We start from the raw sequence: 14665 nt of genomic DNA on the forward strand, positions 1-14665 counted from the left end.
AACACATGGGTATGAGCTAATAGGGTGCTTGTAGCAAGGGGTTCCAAACTGTGGGCTGAGCACATAGTTCGGCCTGGGCTTGAACATCCAATAGGGTTGTGTCCTTATTTTTATTTCTTTCGCATTGTTTACAAAAGCTTATATTGTTTTAGTAAAGAACCCGGCACAGGGCACTGCTGGAAAGGTTCTGTATGAATAAAGTTATTCTTATTATTATTATTATTATTATTATTATTATTATTATTATTATTATTATTATTATCATTATTATAGCTGAAGGCTTTTCTTCGCTTGCTCCTCCCCCTCCAGCCACCTTCTGCTCGAACCCGCAGTTCCAGATTCGGCTGGACGACGTGGACGACGACCCTCACGACGGGGAGGACGGCTGCAGCTTCCTGGTGGGACTCATGCAGAAGGACGGGCGCAAAGAGCGGCGTTTCGGACGGGACCTCAACACCATCGGCTTCGCCATATACGAGGTACGGGACCCCAAAAAAGCCCCACACTCACACTGTCTGAAAGTGAAATAGAGTCTGTAGGGCAAACTCACCTCCACTTCTCTGAGAAACATAGGCCAGCAGGAAACTATCAGGAGTAGTACAATTTTATTATAGATACTTGCTGCTATAATTTCACAAGATAACCTGAGAATTTCTAAAGAGAAACTTTTGTATGAAAGAGTCTATCTGTTTGTATGAATAATTTTGTTCTGAATAGTGGTGAAGGTCTCAGGTGTGGTGCAGTTTCAGGTTGAGGTACAATCTCAGGTGCATTCTCAGGTGTGGTACAGTCTCAGGTGTGGTAGAGCATGTCAGGTTGTAGATGAGTACTGACACCATGTTGTTCTGGTTTTATTTTCCAGATTCCTGATGAGGTAATGTCAGTGCGGTCGTACTTCCCCTCAGGCAAGACGCAAAAAGGAAGCTACATCGTGCAATAATATGCTAATGTACAGGGTCAGAGTTCAGATAACATGCTCCTCCTCCTCCCCCCCCCCCCCTGCAGTATAAGGGACGCTCTAATGTGCACCTGGGACCGGACGTGTTGCTGCGGCAACGCGCCGTTGCCAATAGCTCCACCTTCATCAACATGCGCGAGGTGTGCGACCGCTTCAAGCTCCCGCCGGGCGAGTACGCCATCGTCCCCTCCACCTTCGAGCCCCACAAGAAGGGCAGCTTCATCCTGCGGGTCTTTTCCGAGAAGCAGGCTGCAGCCAGGTGGGGGCGCTGTCGCGTTCGTCTGAGAAGAGCCCTCATGCATCCAGACATTTTCACATTTTCCATCACTTTTTTCATCTAAAATATTATTTATATATTTTTATATTCATTGACTTATTAGAGAATATATTGGAAATGACTATTTTTAGTAACATACATAATAGTGTGTCTATATGTAGAATATAGGATGTAGAACTAGTATATATATATATATATATATATATATATATATATATATATCATGAGATTCATTCTACATTTGTGTGTACTGTTTGCATAAAAGAGGCTATAGTTCATAAACTTAAATACTATGACATACAGTACCTTTTCCACAAAATCTCTTGCAAGAACCCTCTCATTCATTTACAAGGGTGGTTGAGTAAGCTGAAAGATGTTCCAGGATACTGCGCATCAGTGGCCCTGTAACTTTGCATACAGTTGTCTTCCCCTAGTGGAAAAACAGGTGTAAGTGCAGCTTTTTATTTTCATGTGCAAGACAGTGAAATAGTGAGGGAAGTGCCCCGTCCTAGACTGTTGAGTTCAAAATGCTTCCGCAATAAATATTGCTTTCATTTGTTGTAGCCCCATGGAAGAGGATATCAATGCAGATGTTGACGAGGTAAAATATTTGATAGATAGAATATTTTATTTTCAGGCTTAAATTGTTACATCCTCAATTTAATAAAATTACTTACATTTGTCTTACAGCAGTGAGAATGATCACATCTGTGTAATTTTACTGAAGAAAATATTAGACTGCAGAGCCAATATGCATTTCTATTGAATATTCTGTGTTTCTGTTTCCTGAGAACCTAAATATTGCATTACTTAAGCAAATGTATTTTCACTGCTAATTTCCTTGGTAATTGTACGAATCATTATAGTCTAAAGTTATATTGGTAGTCTACTGTCATTAGTAGTATTTTTCTCACAATATTAACCCTTTATCATGTTTTTAGCCCAAAATCAAAGACAGTGATGTGGACCCCCATTTCAAACACCTGTTCATTCAGATTGCTGGAAATGTATGTATGATTATTTAAATTCAAATGATTGTTAGGTTCTGTACTTTTGCAATTAATGTATGAATATATATGTATAGACGTCAATGGAAAGATGCATTTAATTGAGGTTAATTTTTTTAATTGTAAATGTGTTTCTTATGACAATGAAAGTTGTTTATATTGACCAGTAAATCATTCATAAAATGTTCAGGTTCTTATTAGTTAATTCTTTTCACTTCAGGATTCTGAGATTTCCGCTGCTGAACTTGTTCAAATTCTCAACAGAGTGGTTTCGCAAAGTAAGAAACATGACTCATTACCATCTGATGTACTGTGTATGATGCATTAACAATGCAAAATTGTTCTAAAACTGTTTGATGCATAGGGCCCTTTTTTTCCATTTGTTTTCAGGAACTGATATCAAGACAGATGGATTTGGCCTGGAAACCTGCCGTCAAATTGTCAGCCTTTTTGACGTATCCCTGACCTGTAGACTATGTCTCTGCCTTTGATTCTTAAGCTTCTATACGGTTCCATAGCTCTTTCTCTTTAACATTGCGTAATGCCTCTGAACATACTCAGAAGACTCCTGCCACGTGACCTCATGTGCAATGAACTGTAGTGAATTATTTTCTGAAGATATTACATGTTTATGAGTACATATTACGCACATTCATGTTTTCATATTATACATTACTTATGTGCAGTTTTTTTCAGGGATAGGTACCTAAATCAGGGGTTCCCAACCCTGTGGTTCTCCAGCCCTGGGGTTATGGATTATTTTATATGACTTATTAGCTGGGAGGGTTGGGGAGGGGCAGGGAATCAGAGCAGGAAATGATGTCAGAGTCTTCCCTCACGGAAAGGGGCTCTTGGGCCATGAGATCACACAGGAACAAACCCTAGCCCTAAGCCCTTAACAGCAGCCAGTCAGACGGGAGTGCCAAGCTGGGCCTGGTGGAGTTCCATCTTCTGTGGGAGAAGATCCAGAGATACCTGGTAGGACACGAGAGGGGGTTTATACGTCACATCATTCCGTAGGATTAATTATCATATTTAACATCGTTCTGTGGGATGAATTTTACACAGGAGGCCCGTCTCTCTGTTGAGCTGATGTCTGAGATTAGCAGATGATATCTGAGTGTAGCTGATGATGTCTGAGATTAGCAGATGATGTCTGAGTGTAGCTGATGATGTCTGAGTGTAGCTGATGATGTCTGAGTGTAGCAGATGATGTCTGAGTGTAGCAGATGATGTCTGAGTGTAGCTGATGATGTCTGAGTGTAGCAGATGATGTCTGAGTGTAGCTGATGATGTCTGAGTGTAGCTGATGATGTCTGAGTGTAGCAGATGATGTCTGAGTGTAGCAGATGATGTCTGAGTGTAGCTGATGATGTCTGAGTGTAGCTGATGATGCCTGAGTGTATGCAGCTGACGCTGAGCTGATGTCTGAGCGTAGGAGACACTCTTGTAGTGATTGTGCTCTGTGGTTTTATTTCAGGAAGTGTTCAAGAGCTACGATTCAGACAAATCTGGCACCATGAGCAGCCACGAGCTGAGAGGAGCTCTTACTGAAGCAGGTAAAATATGATCAAATGATCAAATCAACTCCTGTGGAGCGTTCATGATTATACCCATCATTACAATGGAAATATACTGCCATATATCAAAATATATTCTTGAATAATACATTTGAATACATGTAGGTACTCCAAATATATTTCCAAGACATGCCAATATATTGCCATTTTTGCCCTGCAGTATATATATATTCTGTCAGGTATATATCCGCTGACACCAAAGTGACAATAATTAAAATATTTTGCAATTAATTTTCAATATTAAACGTATTTGTCAATGTAAATCACAAAAATCACCAGAATTCCACTAGGAAATGAAAATTCAGAATGTTAGCCTTTTTATTCTTCAGTTCTTTGAAACATATTTTGTTGCACTGTGGTAAATAATGATATATATAATGATATATTAATGATATCTTTTTTAATTTCACAGGGTTCCAGCTGAACAGCGCTGTTCTCGAGGTCATAGTCGCCCGCTATGCTGACGCTGAGTTCGCCATAGACTTTGACTGCTTTGTGAGCTGCCTGATCCGGCTGGAGTTGCTTTTTAGTAAGTCGTTTAGTTTGCCGGCAAGAACACATTACACAGACGCAACTTCCATTTTGCAATACCATAATATTCCAACAGGTGGCATTAGCCCGTCATAATTCACAGTAAGTAATTGCCACGGGTGAGAAATGGACTGCTAAACTCTAGAGCCGGAAGTAATCTAATTCTATGAAGTTATGGCCAGTTATGTCTCCAGTATAAATGTTAATTTATATTGAAGTTATACCTTTTAAATTAAAAATATTTTCTAATATATAATAGTCCAAGTAATCTCTGAATTTTTGGACGTGTTGCCAGCAGGTCACCTTTCAGTTTCCAAATATTCTTCCTCTTTTTTTTCCACACCAGAAATTTTCAAAACACTTGACAAGAAGAGCGCTGGGAAGATTGAGCTGGACGTACAGCAGGTCAGTCTCCACAGGTTATGATTTCACTGGGTTTATTAAGCAGGTAACATGCTGTGCATCTCACTCAACACAGACACACACTCCATAAACCCAGTGTCAAACTAAGCTGTTGTTTTGCATATTTACTTTAAATGTATTTGCTTACTGTTTTTTTTATGTCTTTTTTATGTCTTCCACAAACTTCTTGTCTCCGGAGTACTTTCTAGCTGCTGAAAGCATTTCTGATACTTTGTATACTGTGTGTGTGTGTGTGTGTGTGTGTGTGCCAGATTGTGTTCTTCATGTTTTGATATGTTTGTGTTTATCCACAGTGGCTATGCCTGGGCATCAATTAAAACTCAGGAAATTATTGTCGACCAGGAATCTTCCTCACCTTCAGAAACAGTGGATCTAATCATCAGCAAGCTTTAGATACTGCGTGTTTACTAATTATGCAACAAAGATTTTTGATTAAAGACAAGAAAAAGATACTTGATTAAGGAAACAAGCAACTTGAATTACATGCATGATATCTGTAGTATATCATTAGTGGTGTGAATTGTATGTGTTTTTAAATTAATATGTCTCCACTGGATGTTTTTTTAAAATCATTGATGTGTCTTGAGTGTCACACTTTCAGATTAGAAGTGATCTCCCTATGTTGAGTGTATTTAGCCTACATAAAACATGGTAAGAAACACTAACCTAATATTAATATGACGATAAAACAATTAATATAATATCTGCAGTCCTCCATTAAATTACATTTGTGTGGCGTGTGTATATTATGACATGAGTACATGATGTCACGTTCTAAATTTTTAAGCATTTCAGTTAGGAACAGTAGGCTACGGTTGCACACCATGGCACAGATTTGCCCCAGAGACATTTGCAGATAATAAAGCTATAAATACAAGAAACAACTGCTGCATTTCTCTCTTTGATGCACTGTTAACACCTGTTTAAATTGTGACTTAAACTGTGTTGTATTCAACTCAATAAACTACAGAAAATTCAAAAGAGGCTCTCATCTTTTTAACTTGGCAACTTAATGAATTGGAAATATCATGCGTTTATATTGGCATAATTTTACTTTGATTTGTTCTCTTCAGAAATGTCAGAACGTAAAACTATGAAAATGGATGAAACCGGAAAAGAGAGAGAGAGAGAGAGAGAGAGAGAGAGAGAGAGAGAGAGAGAGAGAGAGAGAGAGAGATTTTTGGTTTACGGGCGGAGGCAGTGGGTTGTGCGCGCTGAATGGCTGCTTTATTCTGTTGTGTTTGCTGAAGACGGCGGCCGCACCCCGCTACTACAGACCTCACAGCTCCAGGTAGGCTACACATAAGACTGAGCGGCTCGAAAAATGTCCGGAATTGCGAAGAAGCTTAAGCGGAACCGAGCCCGGGCTGAGGGCATTGGCACGAAAGAACAAGCCTTGAAGTACTTAAAGCAGGATTACGAGACGTTGAGGCAGAATTGTCTGGAATGTGGGCAGCTGTTCCAGGATGAAACTTTCGATGCAGTCCCGGCCTCCCTGGGTTTCAAAGATCTTGGACCCAACTCCTACAAAGTGAGAGGTATCACCTGGAGCCGGCCCACGGTAATCATAGTGCTGCGCGCACACCCCTTCATATTCATTTTGAGTTTACCCGACAGTGCTATACATTTAGGCTTTTGCAAACACTTCGGCAATGATAACACTGTGAATACTGAGAACTAGGCACACGCACTTATCACTAATTACTTATCACGTATCAGCGAAACATACAGTCTATTTTATCAGCATCTTAAGCGTCTGCTGAAATGATTGAATAGGAAAATATTCCGACAAATAAAATCCGAAACGTTTCAGACATTCCTGCATTTCTTGGATTCAAACTTCTTTACACTTTGAGCCTGTTACAGACGTCACTTCGAGATTATGAATCTGAAAGTTTTATTGGTAGCCAAGATTGCATAATTTATTCACTTATGATGCACTCACACAGAGCAGAACATTGCTTTACATCATTCATATTGTACACCGTGTTTGTAAAGTTAGTCAGACTGTACAGTAAAACATTTGACAGAAAAATATTGTGGTCTGTCCTGTATGCCAAGCGCATTACAGTCAGAACTACAAACATGTCATCCGCTCGTCCTTTTTTCATCACTGATCCCAGAAGGCCTGGGGTGGCACAGTCTGTCGGTTTGGGACTGTTCCACAGGTGAAGCTGCTGTTCAGGTGAACCTGTTTTTCTCCAGTGCCCTCAGGGAGTTATCTTGTTGATGCCCCAGCTTACATTAAAAGCCAAGTTGTTAACATTTTGGGAACATTTCATTCTGTAAGATGTCAGTTAGTTGCCTGAGACCAGTCTTACGTATGACAGATGACCTTCTAATACTGCCTTTGCCTAATACTACCTAGACCGGACCTAATTCAGTCCCAGTACCACCCCTTAATTGTGCAGTTACTGGGGGGGGGGTGTCCATTGTGTGGCTCGGATCTAGAAGAACTGTCATCGGTGAATGAGTCCAACTCAGGCAAATCCAGAACAGAGAGTCTAAACAGCACAAGATGCTGAGTGAGAGACAGCAGCCAATAGGAAGGCTGATGCATTAGTGATGATGCTCTAATGAGGGTCCTGCAGGTGTAATGGACGTACATTAGCCTTAAAACACCCTGGTAAATTTCCAGTGTAGAACATACAACATGATGGTAAAGAATGGCTGTGATAAATAATAATTCCTCCATATTTTACACAGTAAGTCAGGAGTTAATTCCCCACCAGGGGACAGACACACCTCAGCTCTGTTCTGATTGAAGTGTTGCCCTTTCGGATTAAGCAAATTTGCTTTTCTCCAGCTCATCCATTAATCTCCACTTGTGGACTCCCTTCCACCTCATCTGTCAGGTGTGCAGGTGCTCAGGTGTGTTGGTGTGCAGGTACTCAGGCATGTAGGTGCTCAGGTGTGCAGATGGTCAGGTCTGCAGGTGCTCTAGCATGTAGGTGCTTAGGTGTTCAGATGCTCAGGATTGCAGGTGTGCAGGTGCTCAGGTGCACAGGTGTGCAGGTACTCAGGTGTGCAGTTGCCCGGGTGTGTAGGTGTTCAGTCTAAAGACCCAGTTTGGCCATAACTGCATCATTTGCAGAGTCACTGTTTTTTGTTTGCCAGTGACATTAAAAATGACTTTTAAAAAATGTTTTGTAACCTTTTCTTGTTTTTCAGGAGTTGTCTTCCTGTCCACAGTTTATTGTGGGAGGGGCTACCAGGACGGATATCTGTCAGGGGGCTCTCGGTAAGTCCTGTTCCACTGTGCTGGATGTTAATATTTCCAATGATGGACAGAACCCAAAGGCACAAGCAAATATACATAAGCACACAAGTTCATTCCACATTATATTCCACAAGGAAATAAGAATATTAACAGGCCTTTTGAGCTACGACATAACCGGCGTAACCGGTTTCCCAGTCACCGGATTTTACAGTTCAGTTGGCATCTTGTGAGAGGGATGCTGGGAGGAAATGCTCTCCACTGCGCTGGTTCTGCTTTGAGATGGAAACAAAGCCCCTGGACATTGTTAGCGTGCAGCGCAGATAATGCCTCCATAGAAGGAGCATTTATTTACATGTATTTCTAGGTAAGCCTCTGATGTTCTCCTGGCTCATACAAATTCCCTTTGTACCGTATGTAAATGCCATAAACAAAAGGAAGTTTCAGATGTCTGCTGACATTTTTAGAAACACTTTTGTTATTGTTTGCAGCTGACATTTGCTGAGAGTGTAAAGGTAATTAAATTAGGTACTTGTGAATTTTATTGTAATGGGCAGGAGGTGTACTATTTAATGCCACCGTTTGCTGTCGCCACCTACATGTTCCTGTTCCAACCAGATTTGCTTTGTTTTTAATGGCTTGGGATGTTTTTTTTGCCTGAGGTCAAGGGAGAGTAATTAACAACCTGATAGGGCTGTTAGGGTTGTCATTTAACATTTTTGCTTGTCTGTAAATCCGTCTGTTGTATTGTTGTTTAGCTTTCTTTTAAAAGAGACCGTTGAAGAAGAGGTGATTCACGTTCTTTGACAGCAAATCAGTTTGTAAGATTTGCCAAACCTCATGTCTCTCCCAACTCTGGGAGGGGTTAAAGGTGACTCACTGTTAAATTTATCACCTTGAACAAATTCTTCAAAAAACGAATCGAACAACATGTACTTTGATGAGACAACATGGTATGTCAATTGGAAATGTATGCAACGAACAGGTTTCATCCATCCATCCATAATCAATTCCCGCTTGTTCATGGTCAGGGTTGCGGGGTGTCCTGGAGCCTATCCCAGCATGCACTGGGCAATAGATAGGAAACCGAACAGGATCCCAGGCAAAAACACTAAATGAGAGAGATGGATTTTTAAGCAACGTGCTCCTGCGTGGGGTCTGGTGCTTCAGGGTCAAACCCTGGATTCACTTCAGGCTTGTATATTTTCCTGAGTCATGTGGAAGGTCTCGTGTGTCTGAGTGAAGAGCAGGATATGAAAGATGCAAAAGCACGTGAGGGAGTGGTCACCATGTTGGGACCCTGCCAAGGAGAAACCTCCCATGACAGGTAGTTAGGAAAGAGAAGCGGGACGAGTACAAACATCCTTGTGTTTTTGCCATGCCCACCATGGGGTGTGTTTGTAACTGAACCTGCATTCCTGTGTGAGTCTTTCCAGAACAGGAGTTGTGTCCCAAAATCACACAAATTTCCTCTAAAAGCCACTTCCTTACCGCTTCACACTGCCTCTGCAAATGTTTGGGCTTCACTGAGACTTTCTCTGTGTGAACATCGCAGATTTAAAAGTGTTCAAATAAAAGCAGTTCCCATTCTTTCTCAAAATTACAGTATTATGTTTGGCATAATTAGCTTGCATTAACTGCAGACTTACCTGATGCACAACAAACCCTTTGAGTTCCAGACTCAATGAAAACAATTAACTGAAATAATTTAACCCTTTAGAGAGAGAAAATCTTATTTCTTATGATTGGACATTATAGTCCATTTGAGTGTTTTCAGATTTCTTCACAGAGTTATAAGAATTCAGATACACATTTGGCCCTGTTAGAAATTTCTCATTTACTGGGCCACCACTTTTTATTCAAAAGTAGCTAAAGGTTTATTTTCCCTCTGAGTGGTTTTGAGACAGGCAGGGAGCTGCATTACTGCTGTGGGTCTGCGGTGCACTAATGCATACAAGCCCTACTTCATATGCTACATCCCAGCCGGATCCTTCTTTAGCCCCGCCCTGCCCCGGCCCTCGTTTGCAGCCAATTGGAGCGAGCCAGGGTTTGTGGTCGCGGGGGGCGCCGATGGCGGAAAATTCCACTGAGTGCCGTGGGTGAGTTCAGTGTGTTTAGGCTGGACAGGGAGGGAACGCTCTCTGGCTGGAGAAGACTGGGTGGTGGCTGCAGATGGAACGAGTACAAACAAGCCCACAGAGCAGTTGAGTGGGAACACAAAAGCGAGTACAGATATGAATGGGCATGAGCCAAGCACACTCCCTCTCTGGGCTGATGTGAACAGCAGGTTGTCAAATCCAGATGGGTGAGGATGGCTGTCTCTGTGTCTGAGACGCCCTCCATTGTTCCTCTGCATTTTGGCGAATGTGTAAACCGGGTGTTTCTGTGCTCTGCGTAACTTTATTGCGGTCCAAGAGGTATTTCTCACCAGTCACATGGTCCGGCTCTGACATCATTTATGGCTCCTCCCCTGGCTATGTTTAGCTGTTCCAGTATTGTGTCAATGGGACTGAAATGCAACATGAACGTCAGTCAAACTGAGAAATCTTCACTCTTATAAACAAAATGATTATACACTGCAGTTTAAAGCACAGGTGTCAAACTCCTGTCCTGGAAGGCCACAGTGTCTGCTGGTGTTCACAGTGTCTTCGGCACCAGTGGTTCATTTAAGTCACTGATTGGCTGAAGAATTCACACCCCTTGTTTCCAAGTCCTTAATTAACTGCTGATTGAAACCACGAAAACTCGCAGACACTGTGGTTTCGTTTAGTCTGAAACCCCTGGTTTAAAGTCTCACACTTTTTGATCCTTTTTTTTCCAGTTTCCTGTCCTATAGCACATCACATCCTATCCCTCCCAACCATACCGTTGGACATCAGCTGGGTTTATTTAATCAATATAATCAACCACATGCCTTTGAATAAAAACCACCATATCTTCAGTATCTACGTGCAGTTCACCATTGTTACTGTTTATTTTAGTGTGAGTGCTCTAACGGTCTTTTCCAGCACTCCCTGTCATCACAATAGAGGTGTGGTCTGCTTTTGAAGCATTTGTGAGGTCAGAGGAGGCTGCTCTCTGTGAGTGAGCCTCTCCATGGTTTAGATCAGGTGAACTGCTTAGCCTTTCCAGGTTGATTCCGGTTATTCAGGTTTGGTGGAGGTTGTGAATGCATGGTGAGACAGGTGAAAAGATGTGTGTGTCAACTTACATTTAATATGTGCCCTTTATATTACTGTGGCTGCTGTTTGTGGGTGTGTCACTGTTGAATACGCTGTGAACTGTCACTTGCACCACTGCTGAACAATGTTCTGCTGAAATGAGCAAAGTACTACAACTTTAATTCACTTTAATTCATGTACAGTCAGTGTAGTTGAATAACAATTACAATGTCAGTTATTGCATTCTGAGCTCCATACAACATTAATATTGTGATTTTTGGTCTCTTGCTGTTTCATTGAGAAGATGTTTGTGTGAAGATGACTTTCTCATTCTGGCCTGTATGAGAGGGGTGAGTGGCAATTCTATAGTCAATGTGGGATGCTGGTGTTCAGGTGTTCTTGTGCTGTTGTTTCCCAGGCGACTGCTGGCTCCTGGCTGCCATCGCCTCGTTGACGCTGAATGAGCAGGTGCTCGCTCGAGTGGTTCCTCCTGGACAGAGCTTCCAAGAGGGCTACGCTGGGATTTTCCACTTCCAGGTGAACAACTGGCCCACCTGTAATAAACCATGAATAATCGTATAGTGCTATGAGCCTGACCAGGCTGCTCATAACCTTAAAGTACTATAAGCTTGACCAGGCTGCTCATAACCTTACAGTACTATAAGCTTGACCAGGCTGCTCATAACCTTACAGTACTATAAGCTTGACCAGGCTGCTCATAACCTTACAGCACTATGAGCCTGACCAGGCTGCTCATAACCTTACAGCACTATGAGCATGACCAGTCTGCTTATAACCTTACTGTACTATGAGCATGACCAGACTGCTCATAACCTTACAGCACTATGACCCTGACCTGTTGTGTTCCCGGTCCACAGTTCTGGCAGTTTGGAGATTGGGTGGACGTGGTGATCGACGACAGGCTGCCCACCAAAGACGGAAAGCTGCTGTTCGTCCACTCGGCCGAGGGCTCAGAGTTCTGGAGCGCCCTGCTGGAGAAGGCCTACGCTAAGTAATGGGCTCATTTTGATATAAAGATCAAAGGTGAAGGTGTATGACCAAGGAGGGCCCTGGAGACCGTATTGAGAGTTTGTGGAAAGTGGGTTGGGGGGGCATTTAGCAGTTCTGATGACGGATGTGCCCCCTCCCCTGCAGGCTGAATGGGAGCTACGAGGCGCTCTCGGGGGGGTCCACCACCGAAGGGTTCGAGGATTTCACGGGGGGCATCGCGGAGGTGCACGAGCTACAGAAGCCCAACCCCAACCTCTTCAAGATCATCCAGAAGGCACTGCTCAGGGGCTCCCTGCTGGGCTGCTCCATCGATGTGGGTCCCAGCGCTATCCCCCCTCCCGAACCCCAAACCCCCCACCCCCCATACATACATACAAATACATACACATACACATACAAGTACACACACAAACACACACTAATTGTAGTTCATTAATGACAGTAATTAATCATAAAACACGTTGTAAAAGTATGCGGTCTGTGCCTTTTCTGCTTTTAGATCACCAGTGCGGCCGACACCGAGGCCATCACGTCACAGAAGCTGGTGAAGGGCCACGCCTACTCCGTTACTGCGGTTAATGAGGTGAACAGGCCCCTCCCCCTTTCCTGCATGTGTCCCTTCCCTTTCTCGGTTGGCCACTCCCCTTTATATGAAGGACTCCTCCCCTTTCTAATACAGTTCCAAAATACCTCCTAAAAATGTATTTTGTGCTTTTGCCCGGCGCTGCAGGTGAGATATGAGGGGGACATGGTGAAGCTGATTCGCATCCGGAACCCCTGGGGTCAGGTGGAGTGGACCGGGCCCTGGAGCGATGGGTATGTCCCTTAATTTGAACGTCAGATGACACGTACCCCCATATCAGCACCACATACCCCCATATCTGCATCATGCAGCCCACTACCTGTGTCACCTGGGTGTGCTCTTTCAAAAGTTGCGTGTCTAAAATAATGGCAACCTCCACAGGCCAAATTTCTGTTTAAAGCTGTGGTTTTTAAAAAAAATAACTGAAATCTTTTGTGTGGTTTACAACTTTTTACAAACCATTTACAACATATTAAGCCCTACAAGTCTTAACAGGCGGGGTTCCCCATAACGCTCAGGCACCCAGCCCGTGTCTACACTGGCTCACTCCTTAAAAAAAGAGTTTAATTCAACCTTACGACAACAGGGGAGCTTCCCCACTGAGCTCCTTACAGACCTCTTGTAGTTGAGAGAGTGCGGTTGTCATGGGGACGCTCATTCAATACATCCACATGTCCCCAGGTAAAGGTGTGGTAAACAGGAATCTGTGTACCTGTGTTCCACCTGTTCAGCACGCAGCGCAGAGCGGTGACTCTGCAAATGTGTGCTCAGTACCGCGGAGCCTCATCCTGTGCTCTTAACTCGTACAAGGACCTCTGGACTTGTGAATTGCTATTGTGCAAATTTCTGACTTGGCAATAAAGCTGTTCGTTAATGTTGTTACAGTTTGTGTTTTGGTGTACAGTTAAGATGCAACTGCTGTTATTTTAATGAAGGTTACTAGAAAACCATTTTTGGACTAACTATATAAATTGATCAAACAAAATGATTTGTAGCCTTTTGTTAGTATTCTGAAAAACATTGAAAGGAAATATTCCCAGCAGAAGTATTGATAGTAGCAGGGTTGTCAGGAAGTCGGTGGGGTGAAATTGTGAATGAGCTGACGCTTGCTCTTTTTTCCGGAAAGATCCATGCAGTGGCAGCAGGTCAGTGATGAGGACAGAGGGAGGCTCAGCAACAAATCGGAGGACGGAGAGTTTTGGTAAACTGGTCTATGCAACTGTATCCCAATACCCCATCCCCCAAAACCCCACCACCCAATACCCTACAGCTGAATACCCCAACCCCCAGTACCCTACAGCCCAATACCCCATCCCCCAATACCCCACCACCGAATACCCCACCCCCCAATACCCAATACCCCATCCCCCATGTGAGTGCATTGTGCATTTTAAAAATGCACTCACATGTGGGCTGTCAATCAGGCAAACAACAAATACCAGAAGTAAACCTTGCAGTAGATATCAAGGCACCAGATGCCTTTTCACTGCAGTTCTTTTGTTTAAGTGGCCTTCTGTCTTTGGTGGGACAGTTCTGTGACCGTATCCTCCCAAGTTCTACTTCCTGTGTCCACTGAATTCCGCTCGCTCTTTGGCTCTCAGGATGTCGTTCTCCGAGTTCCTGCGGCAGTATTCCCGGGTGGAGATCTGCAACCTCTCGCCGGACGCGCTCACCGATGACGATTACAAGAAGTGGTCGCTCTCCAAGTTTGAGGGGACCTGGCGGCGTGGCTCCACCGCTGGGGGGTGCCAGAACTATCAAAGTACGACCCCCCCACCCACCCACTCCATCCCCCTGCCGCCTACCTTTACATATGAGGTCAGACACTTGCAGGGAGTGGGTACAGATAAAATAGGACAGCAACAGGACACTCTCGCCCAACTTTATTCAAATCATTACCTTTAATCGCGGAATAGA

General features: G+C 43.3%; 1 protein-coding gene across 1 annotated transcript in view; it reads left to right on the forward strand.

Annotated features, from left to right (window-relative positions):
* Window positions 1-14665, forward strand: part of LOC118221773 — a 29933-nt gene that overhangs the window by 7751 nt on the left and 7517 nt on the right. Inside the window, exons 10-30 of the mRNA XM_035407142.1 lie at window positions 310-479; window positions 863-874; window positions 1006-1217; window positions 1800-1836; window positions 2177-2242; window positions 2463-2520; window positions 2633-2697; window positions 3152-3220; window positions 3723-3801; window positions 4235-4351; window positions 4700-4758; window positions 5070-5082; window positions 6087-6337; window positions 7948-8017; window positions 11573-11691; window positions 12033-12166; window positions 12310-12478; window positions 12665-12748; window positions 12896-12981; window positions 13875-13949; window positions 14350-14510. Of these exons, the coding sequence (XP_035263033.1) occupies window positions 310-479; window positions 863-874; window positions 1006-1217; window positions 1800-1836; window positions 2177-2242; window positions 2463-2520; window positions 2633-2697; window positions 3152-3220; window positions 3723-3801; window positions 4235-4351; window positions 4700-4758; window positions 5070-5082; window positions 6087-6337; window positions 7948-8017; window positions 11573-11691; window positions 12033-12166; window positions 12310-12478; window positions 12665-12748; window positions 12896-12981; window positions 13875-13949; window positions 14350-14510 (2106 nt within the window). The remainder of the gene's footprint in view (window positions 1-309; window positions 480-862; window positions 875-1005; window positions 1218-1799; window positions 1837-2176; window positions 2243-2462; window positions 2521-2632; window positions 2698-3151; window positions 3221-3722; window positions 3802-4234; window positions 4352-4699; window positions 4759-5069; window positions 5083-6086; window positions 6338-7947; window positions 8018-11572; window positions 11692-12032; window positions 12167-12309; window positions 12479-12664; window positions 12749-12895; window positions 12982-13874; window positions 13950-14349; window positions 14511-14665) is intronic.

Source organism: Anguilla anguilla, chromosome 2 (genome assembly GCF_013347855.1).
Source record: "Anguilla anguilla isolate fAngAng1 chromosome 2, fAngAng1.pri, whole genome shotgun sequence".
NCBI lineage: Eukaryota > Metazoa > Chordata > Actinopteri > Anguilliformes > Anguillidae > Anguilla > Anguilla anguilla.